The sequence below is a fragment of the Acyrthosiphon pisum genome, chromosome X (genome assembly GCF_005508785.2).
Source record: "Acyrthosiphon pisum isolate AL4f chromosome X, pea_aphid_22Mar2018_4r6ur, whole genome shotgun sequence".
Lineage (NCBI taxonomy): Eukaryota > Metazoa > Arthropoda > Insecta > Hemiptera > Aphididae > Acyrthosiphon > Acyrthosiphon pisum.
In genome coordinates, this window is record NC_042493.1 from 36,355,319 (window position 1) to 36,365,651 (window position 10,333).

The window sequence follows — 10,333 nt, forward strand, 5'->3', positions numbered from 1 at the left end:
TGATTAACCATACGTCCCAATTGAAAAATAAAATACTTGTTTCAAAATAGAATATATTACAATATTTAAAAATAATATATCCTAGACTGACAAATCATCTCCGTTCAGAATCGTTTTTCGTATACAATGATATAATATCATTGGATTCAAATTTAATTCCATCCATTACAGTAACCCACTTGTAACCTACTGTACAGCAGAGCGACATCCACGACTTACCCGCCTTTTTTTTAAGTTAAAAATGAAAAATATGGTTAAATTTAATTAACTATTTAATTAAATTAATTAATTCGATCCTTAATTCGGGCTTGGATCGATCCAGATGGCCTTACCTGAAAGAAAGAATGAAGGAACTTCGCCACCGAAACATTGGATTAGTATAGCTAGTCCTTGAAGCGTCTTCATCCAAGATTTTGTTTCAGGATGATAAAAAGTCGAAGTCTTCCAGGTACCTATTTCATAATGTGTAAGACTGCTGTTCATTATTATAGTGGTTAGTGGTATTTAATATTCCAACACAGCATTTTAAAACCTATAGTACCACTAGTAGTAATTGGAAAGCTCACATGTGGTACGCTAAGAACATTTTTAACAAAAATGGAATGGAGCATTGTTCACTTTAAATATTATATTTTGTTTATTTTATATTAATAACAATAATTGTAAATATTTGATTTTTTTTAAAGCATTAAATACTTATGTTATTATAATGATTTTGTATCTCCTATAATAAAATAAAATTATACATTTTTGATAAGCAAAAAAAGGAAACGTTTTTTGTCAAGTAAATTTTTAAACTGTGTAAGTGGTACGCAGATACAAAACCGCTGTTCTAATATAATATATAGGTATTTACCTACAATTTTAAATATATTGTCAATAAAAGGTTAAAGGATTAATGAATATGCACACAAATGTATTATTTAATATGTTATTGAATGGGTTAGATTATTATTGGCTACCTACCGAAGTTTGAGTATAGATAGTTAGAAGATGTTGTTTATTTTATGTCATAGTATCCCAGATGTAATCTTAAGGGAAGTGATGCATCTCTGCAATCATTGGCTGATTTAGAGCCACGAGCCTAAAACATGTTTACAATTCGGTTAGTTGGTACCTAAATAGGTACAGCTACCTATTCAATATACTAAGGAGTAATGACACTCGTTTTGTTGGGTCATTTTGGACATCAATAGTTTAGTTTTAATCAGAAAAAAATTTTAATAACCAATAGATTTGTAATGTCTTTGGAAATATGGAATTCTTCCAGGATATATTTTGTATTGTTAGGTTATATTATTCAATAAAGAATCATTTGTTGTTTTGCACTTATGCGTTCAAGTTGTGCTCTGTACCTCCCAAAAACATAACAATGGCGACGAAGTAGAGTATGGAAACCACGTGTCAAAATGAAATATAATTTGTTTTAAGTGCGTAATATTAATTTAAAACGCTTAGTGTTTAAAATAAAAAGTGTTATAATGAGTCGTTCAAACATTAACGGTGCAACTACGCGGGCTTCTAGCGGTAGTGGTAATGGTAACATTAGCAAAGGGCAAATTAATGGCACCATTTCCGAATTTAATTTGAAAGTTGACGACTTCAGTTCGTGGATTGAACGCTTTGAATTGTATGTATTATTAAATGAAATTAATTCTCACAAAAAGAAATTAATGTTCTTAACACTTTTGGGCAATGACGGTTATGTATTAGTCAGAGATCTTTGTACTCCATTTAAGCCAGTAGATAAAAGTTATGACACACTAAAAGAAATGTTATCTAATTATATTAATCCTAAACCTAATGTTCTAACTGAACGTTACAAGTTTAAGGAGAGAAAACAAGGTTCAGAAGAAACTATAAGTCAATTTGTGACTGCATTAAAAAAGCTTTCACAGTATTGCGAATTTGGTAATAATTTGGATGATTCATTGAGAGATCAAGTTGTTTACGGTATCAGGGATAACAACATAAAAAAACGTTTAATGTCTGAACCGGAGTTAACGTTTAGAAAAAGTGTTACACTTTGTTTGTCAATGGAAGCAGCGAACAATGATGTGTCTCATTGGGAAAAACAGGAATTGAATTATCAGCGAGGAATGAAGTTTAAGCAAAACAGACAACCATGGGGACAAGGGAAGTCAAAGAAAGCACACAGATCAGATTCAATGCCAAATAATCAAAAGGATTCAACGAACAATTCAAGTCATGGCCGTAAAACTGTTTGTTTTTGTTGTGGTAAAGCAGGTCATACAAAACCATTTTGTAAGTATAAGCATTTAACATGTACTAAATGTTCTAAAGTAGGTCATTTAATTAAAGTTTGTAAAGCTAAAAGTAAAGCTGGTAATGTTAATATACTAGAAGAGTCTAATATTTTAAATAATTTTGAAGATTTGCATATTGATAATTTGTTTTCATTAGAGACTGTTGATGTTAATTTTATTAAACCATTTAATATTAAGTTAGATGTAAGTGGAATTATTATTAATTTTCAAATTGACACTGGATCTTCAATTACAGCTTTGTCTTATAGTGATGCATGTAGAGTGAATCTTAAATTGAAAGATATTCAAAAAAGTGATATAAGTTTAAGAGGTTATACTGGTACTTTAATTATTCCAATGGGTTATTTAAAAGTGAGTGTGAAATTTCATGGAAAAATTGAAGTGTTGAATTTGTATATAATTAAAGAAGGTGGCCCTCCTATTGTGGGTAGAGATTGGATTGAGAATTTATCATTACCTATTAAAGGGGAAGTTTATTCACTTTCATCAAAAACAGAAATAAATATTTTTGAAGATTTTCCTTCAGTGTTTGGAGATGTACTTGGATGTTATAAACCTAAAGTGTTTAAATTATTTTTGAAAGTTGAAAACATTAAACCTATTTTCTGTAAGCCTCGTGTGTTACCTTTTGCATTGAAAGATAAAGTGAGTTGGGAAACTGATAGATTAGTCAGTGAAAAGTTATTAATTCCAATAGTCTTCAGAGTGGGCTACACCAGTCGTGCCTGTTTTAAAAAGTGATGGTAAAATTTGATTATGTGGTGATTATAAGGTTACACTTAATACATTTATTAAAATAGACAGATATCCTATATCCAGAGTAGGAGATTTAATGGCAATTTTGCAGGGTGCGTCCAAATTTTGTGTTCTTGATTTATGTCAGGCTTATCAACAGCTTTCATTAGATGAGGAATCACAAAAGTTAACAACTTTATCTACACATAAAAGACTTTTTGTATTTAAACGTATACCATATGGTATAGCTTCAGCTCCTGGTATCTTGCAGCGTGGAATGGAAAATATTCTGAGAAATATTGAGGGTACAGTTGCTTTTGATGATGGTATTATAATATCTGGAAAATCTGAAAAAAAAGTTACTAAAAGACTTAGGGAAGTGTTAGAAAGATTATGTTCAGTAGGATTGACGGTGAGAAAAGATAAATGTAAATTGGTTAATGTAAATTTAGTTCTAGGATAGTGTTACCTTTTTGGGTTATAAAATAGATAAAGATGGTTTACATGTTCCTGAGGCTAGAGTTAAAGCTATTACATCAGTACCTATACCTTGTAGTGTTACTCAACTAAAAGCATTTTTAGGATTAGTAACTTATTATGGTAAGTTTATTAGAAATATGTCAACCAAAGCAAATCCTTTGTATAAGTTGCTTAAGAAAGATATACCTTTTGTATGGGGTAAAGACCAAAATAAAGCATTCAATGAAATTAAAAGTGCTATTTTGTCTAATGAAATATATAATCCATATAAACCACTATAATCCAAAATGGCCTATCATTATAGCTTGTGATGCTAGTCCTACTGGTATTGGGGCTGTATTATCCCATAAATTACCAGATGGTTCAGAAAAGCCTATTGCTTTTACTTCCCGGACATTAAATAATGCCGAACGTGCTTATGCACAAATAGATAAAGAAGCTCTTGCTATAGTTTATTCAGTTAAGTATTTTCATCAATATGTATATGGTCGTGAATTTATTCTTAGAACAGATCATAAACCTTTGGTAATTATTTTTGGTCCTAAAAAAGGTATTCCTGTCATGATAGCAAATCAGTTACAGCAGTATGCAATATTCTTATCTGGCTATAATTATGAAATACAATTTGTAAAAGGTATAGATAATGGTAATGCTAATGCATTGTCAAGACTTCCTTTAGATATCACTGCAAGTTCTAATATTTTAGAATCAGATAATTACTCTATTAACTTAATTACTGAAAATATTAAAACAATTTCTGATTTAGATATTTGTTATACATTTCTTTTACTTGACCTAGTGAGGAAAATGTTAAATTAATTAACTGTAGTTTTAACCAAACATTTAACTGTAACAATGTATTTCTTATCAGAAGCAATATCATACTGAGACTGTAAATTAGAACCAATAGTAGTTGGTTTCTCAGAATAAGAAGAATCAAATATATTTTTTGTGTCCGTACATTGTATTTTTGATCTAACCGTAGCAGGACTGTAACTAACATATTTTGGAAGTTCATCTAAATATATATTTAAAAATATAAATTATGAAGGAAAAATATTATATTATAAATTTATAATTTATGTTAAAATAATTAATTACCAGCTTCATCAGAAGAACTTAAATCATAAAGTCGTCTTTTAACTCTTGAACTATTAAGTTTTGGTAGAATAGATTGTTCAGAACTGATAGTTTTTAGAGCAGTATTATACTTATGAAACATGTTATTGTCATCTAAAATCAATGAATGAAAAAATATTTAATTAGGATGTACATTTTAACAGCAATGTATACAATAACAGTAGGTGTAAAACATACAAATCATTGCTCTTTAGTGAAACAACCAATTCTTTTGGGGATAACAGTGACAGTTAAGTATATAATATTGTAAAAAATAAACTTAATATAATTATATAATATTTACCATTATTATTAATATTTTTGGATGAATATATTGGTGGACCAGAAATTTTTGAAGTGTTTTGAGTTTTTCTTAAAGTGTAACATTCTTCTGCTGTGGATAAATCAGATGTGTTTTCTGCTTTTTTAAGTTTTGTTCTTGCTTCTAGTAATGTGCCTAAAAAAAAATTAATTATACAGCAAATTCAAAGGTAAATTTAACTTAAAAGTAGGGGTCGTAGTTGTGAACTGGTAATATAAAACACGGGTACACGGAGCCCGGGCACGCGGATAAAAATTATATTAAAGCCTGTGTTTTTAATACCCGTGTATATCCGTGTATAATACCCATGTATATTGCATATTAATTCAGAATTTAAAAACACTTTATGTTACGTTATGTGTGTTCAAATAATTATATAGCCCTCGATTGCTTACCTACCTATTATTTAAATATGTTATGAATACCTAAAAGTTTTGCTTAAAAATTAGTAAGATGCCTTGGCTTATCGTATAATTTTATTTAAGTATAAACATAAACTATAAGTATAATAATATTTATTATTGAAACTGGTTTTAAGATTAGATCATAAACAATCAAAAAACTATCTTATCGCCAATTGTATTGCATTACGTTTACGTATGTACTATGAAGTACGAATGCCTTGTATCCAAACATTTTTGTTGATTTTAAAATTGTTCCATTTCTTATTTTGTCTGTGTCCACTATTTGTACGTGAAGTGTAGTATTGACATTTTTATTATACAAAATAAATATTTTTTCTTTGAAAAATGAGTTACCGGTCCAAAAGTTGGGTATGGCAATACGGCAAATGTCAAGGCGATAAAGCTTTTTGTGACTTATGTGAAGATAATTCAAACAAAGTGTTATGTTGTGCTGGTGCATCAACGGGATCATTTGGGAGACATTTAAAACAGATACACAATATAAGTCAAAGCTCTCAAAATCCAAGGTAAGTAATTCACTTGTAATAATTCAAATAAAAAATGAACAGGATTAAAAATTAGAAAAGCTAATTAATAATCGGTGAAGCACGATTAAGCATAAAACGATTGAGTATATCACCTCATCACATTTTTTTACTGTTTTATACTCATTATTATCGTAATTTTTAATATTTAAATTAAACATTTTTGTATTCATCTAGGATAAGAATGTTATTATTAGTATTAATATTATTAAGAGGATGTTACACCTGCTCATGTACAATGTGCTGTATCGTACACATGTAAGACGAAGGAAACATGGGGGGGTTCGACATCCTCTTAAATATATCATAAATATATAATATAATATAATATGTATATATATATTTACTTTATATATATGCGCATATTCTTGAATTTGCTCCCTGGTTAATTGGTTGATTATATAATCACCTTTCCTCAATTCATAATTGAATACCATCGACTTAACCAGGGGGTTAATGATATTTATGGTATATATAAATGGTCCATGATCATACATCTTGTGCCTCGATAATAAATTGTTTTGTATGAACTTATCCAATGTTTTTGTGATTAATAATTTACAATTATTGAACGTATCATTTTTATTTATCATATTCATAACTAACATAAATGATTGACATATATTGCTAATCTGAAAATTATGAATATTACATTTAAATAATAGATTATAATATAATATTGTTATAAATGATGAGTTATTACTGTAGCATTGCGAAGTGCTGTATTGTGTATATAAATGTGCATAAAGTTTAATATCAATACATTTATGTAATTAAACCTTTCTGATATAAATTTATTTGTTTGTACGTCTATTATTTTAGTGTCTATCACCATTTGATTATTGTTTGTAAATATACTGTAAAAATTAAATGTTATTGTACTTACGATTTAACTTTAAAATTTATATCAAAACTCAAGTGTTTGTCATAATATTTAAAATTGTTTTTAAATTCATAAAATTTACATTTAATTATTGCATAATAAATATATCCATTGTCAACATTAACATTAGTTTTGTATGTATTAAAAATGTTTAAAAATTTTATTAAAATTTGTATTTTACAACAATCAATATACATTGTAAATATGTTTTTAAAATTATTTATACAATTGTCTATGCCGTATCTGTAATTATTGTAAATTAATGTATATTATTGTTAAATACTGTTAAATTCTAAATGCTTAATACTCACGAATCTCTGTACACAAACATGTTTGAGTTTGGTATGTTATTAATATCAAAGATAGATGTCATCATTTGTATATACTCGGTGATATTTGTAATATTATTATTTTTATTATAAGACCAAAATTGGTAAGGAATTATTTTATTGTTACACTTATTCAATATTGTATTAATGAATGTGGATGTACTATATACAATTTTTATTTCATCTACACATTCAATCTTAGTAATAAATTAATAGATTGTTAGTGTTAAGTTAATTGTTTAAGGTATTAAGTATAGTATAGCTTACTTATTTGTTAAAGCATATAATTTTAATAAATTTATCATTTGTACGCTGTTTATTTGGTTCTTAGTAGACTGGTAGGCCTTTTTTTTTATTGAATTGTTTTTTTTTGAAAATTTTGGATGATCATCAACAAATTTTTTTGCCAATATATTAAAATCCGTTATGTAGTCATGGTCAGTCACAAAATTAAAAATGGCTTCAACGTCATCGGGCAATTTTAAATTGTCTACATTGCCATTTAGAATGTTAGCTTGGACTATGCAAGCATTGCCCAAGTACTTGCATACATCCATTCGATAATGACCAAAACTCTTTAAAATGTAATCGAGTTGGACATTAGTCAAGAATAATGGATCACGATTGCGAGCTAGCAATCTGTGACCTAATACTATCGCATCTGATATATTTTTACTGATTTCCTTGTAAGATAGAAAAAAAAAATTTAATTTGGAAAAAAAAAATTAAACTCCATTTATGCTTACATTTCCAAAAACATTTTTTTTTCCTAATTTGACGTACAATGGACTCTTTTGCTTTCTCTTTGGGTTGCTCTAATATATAATATAATAAAAAATTTTGATATTTTATAATATTATAAAATAATTACTCACCAATACTTTGTAATTGTTCATAAATATAATTAATTGGCTCCTGTGGTGGATCTAATATGTATAAATATATTGTTAAATAAATATTTAAATTTTTAATATAATAAAGTAACTTGGTATTCATAATTATTAAAATAAAAATAAAGTAATTACCAATAAAATCAGAAAATTTTAAATTATCAAAAATATTTCTATACACATAGTATTTAACGATATTTCGTTTCGCTGAATGTACCTCGAGTAATGTCATTTTTCGGAACATTATATTTTTTTTAAAATAAATTTAAATAAATTAAAAAATAATAAAAATTTAATTTAAAAAATTTAAAAAAATATATTGAAGGACAAAATATATTAGACTTCAAAAACTCAAACAGTGTACAACATAGACATGGACAGTGGATCAGTAAAACTTTCGATGATATATATTTCGTAGCTTATCGACAATTATTTATTATAATATGTGTTCTCTAACAAAAGCTTTGTTTATGGGATTTTTTCTGTATCGGACGGCAGGATTACTAAGAATAGAAATATACAATCGTCTTCATAATCTTAACCGCGGTCGTTTCAGAATTGATAATAGTTTATATTACGTCTAATTTGATACAAATCATTTGAAAAAAAAATATTAAAATATAATATGCACTATAACTTGGTGCAGGATTACTACAGTAAACTACCACGTTTAGCAACACTACAAGTCCAATTCGCTTACCAGGGGACTTAAAACTGTTTGGGGGTATAGAGTAAGTCATTTAGAGTCGAGGGATATCTTTTTGAAAGCGGTAGTACCAAATTTGGATTTTTAGTAATTTTATTTCATATTGTAAGTGCCGGGCGAACGTAATTTGCACTACTCCGGTAGAAACGAATCGGTTTATAAGTCATTAAAAATAGAAATATTGTACTACGACTTAGCCAAGCACATCCCTGGCTTCGTTAGGATGTCCCCTTTTTGGAAAATGCATTTTGGATACTTACAATTTGCATAAAGTGGTTGTGAGGTCGAGTTGTCCAGAAAACGGTATATTGGTACAGGATTACAGGGGTAAAATACTTGTTTTGCCCCCACTACAAGTCTAATTTTCCTACCAGGGGACTTAAAACTGTTTGGGGGTATAGAGTAAGTCATGTAGAGTCGAGGGATATCGTTTTCAAAACGGTAGTACCAAATTTGGATTTTTAGTAATTTGTGACCTTTTTAGCAACACGATTGAGCATAGAATATTTTATGCGATGTTGCCACATTCACGTTGCCAACATTTTGTAATGTATTATTTTCACGTATTATAACACCAATTATTATGATATCTGACGCGAGCCGTGAGTCGAGTCCCTCAGCTTTATCGACAATGTTATCGATTAATAAATTAGTTTCGGAGCAAAACGACGTCTTAAACATTTAGCATCGGGGGAAAATATAAGATAATTAAGATACAATTCCATAATATATTGTCTTGTTTTCTGTTACATTTTTGACACTGAAACGATAGCTAGAATAGTTCAATATTAATTTTTGTTGATTTTAATGTTTAAAATCTTAATTTTATTCTTGAGAATCAAGTGACGTTGCAGCGTAGTGGTGAAATTCAGAAGTTGATTACTCGAAGTTGCGGGTTCAACCCACTATATATGTTCAAATAATTTGCTTTATTTCCAATTATGACTATCAATTAAAACTAAATATTTTTTAATATTTAGTTTTATAAACATATATGATATAATATAGTTAACACTTTTTTCACACCACACACATTGGACCAGTCCTAATAATAATAATTAGAATAACGTAAACAACAATAATAATAATTAATACATATTAATATATTAAATTATAAATAATAATAATATATATTATACACTATATATAATGTATTAATCTTATCATCCAACTTCTATACCTATAAAATTCATTCAAATAATTGTAATTATTGTCATTCTTTAATTTATTTCCTAGTGATGATAATTGTCATAAAGATGAAGAGTGTAATGAGTTGTTAATTTAACACAATGTTCATTGTCATCCTCAAAAAATTTAAATACAGAATGTTCATCCTCATCATCGGAATTTCGTGAACCACAGCCTCGAAAACGACGTAGAACTTATATTGATAAGAACATTGAAAGAAATCGAATTTGTTCTTCTAAAAGAACAGAAGAAATCCATCACGCGTTACCTAAAATGATCGCCATGAATCAAATGCCCTTATCATTTTGTTCTAGTTCCGGATTTAAACAATTTATGAGTATAGTTGAACCAAATTATATAATTTGTAAGGAAGGTGCTATCAAAACAGAGACTCAAAGGATTAAAATCGTCGGCTGAAGAAATAATAAAAAAAAGAATTTAAAA

At 28.1% G+C, this 10,333-nt stretch overlaps 1 protein-coding gene across 1 annotated transcript; it reads left to right on the plus strand.

Annotated features, from left to right (window-relative positions):
* The first annotated feature begins 1,481 nt into the window (after positions 1-1,481).
* Positions 1,482-4,302, plus strand: LOC103307755. Its single transcript, XM_008180026.1, has 7 exons — positions 1,482-2,346; positions 2,425-2,933; positions 2,986-3,031; positions 3,089-3,451; positions 3,513-3,737; positions 3,808-4,190; positions 4,270-4,302. The coding sequence occupies exons 1-7, from the start codon at positions 1,482-1,484 to the stop codon at positions 4,300-4,302; spliced, it is 2,424 nt and encodes an 807-aa protein (XP_008178248.1).
* Positions 4,303-10,333: the final 6,031 nt, after the last annotated feature.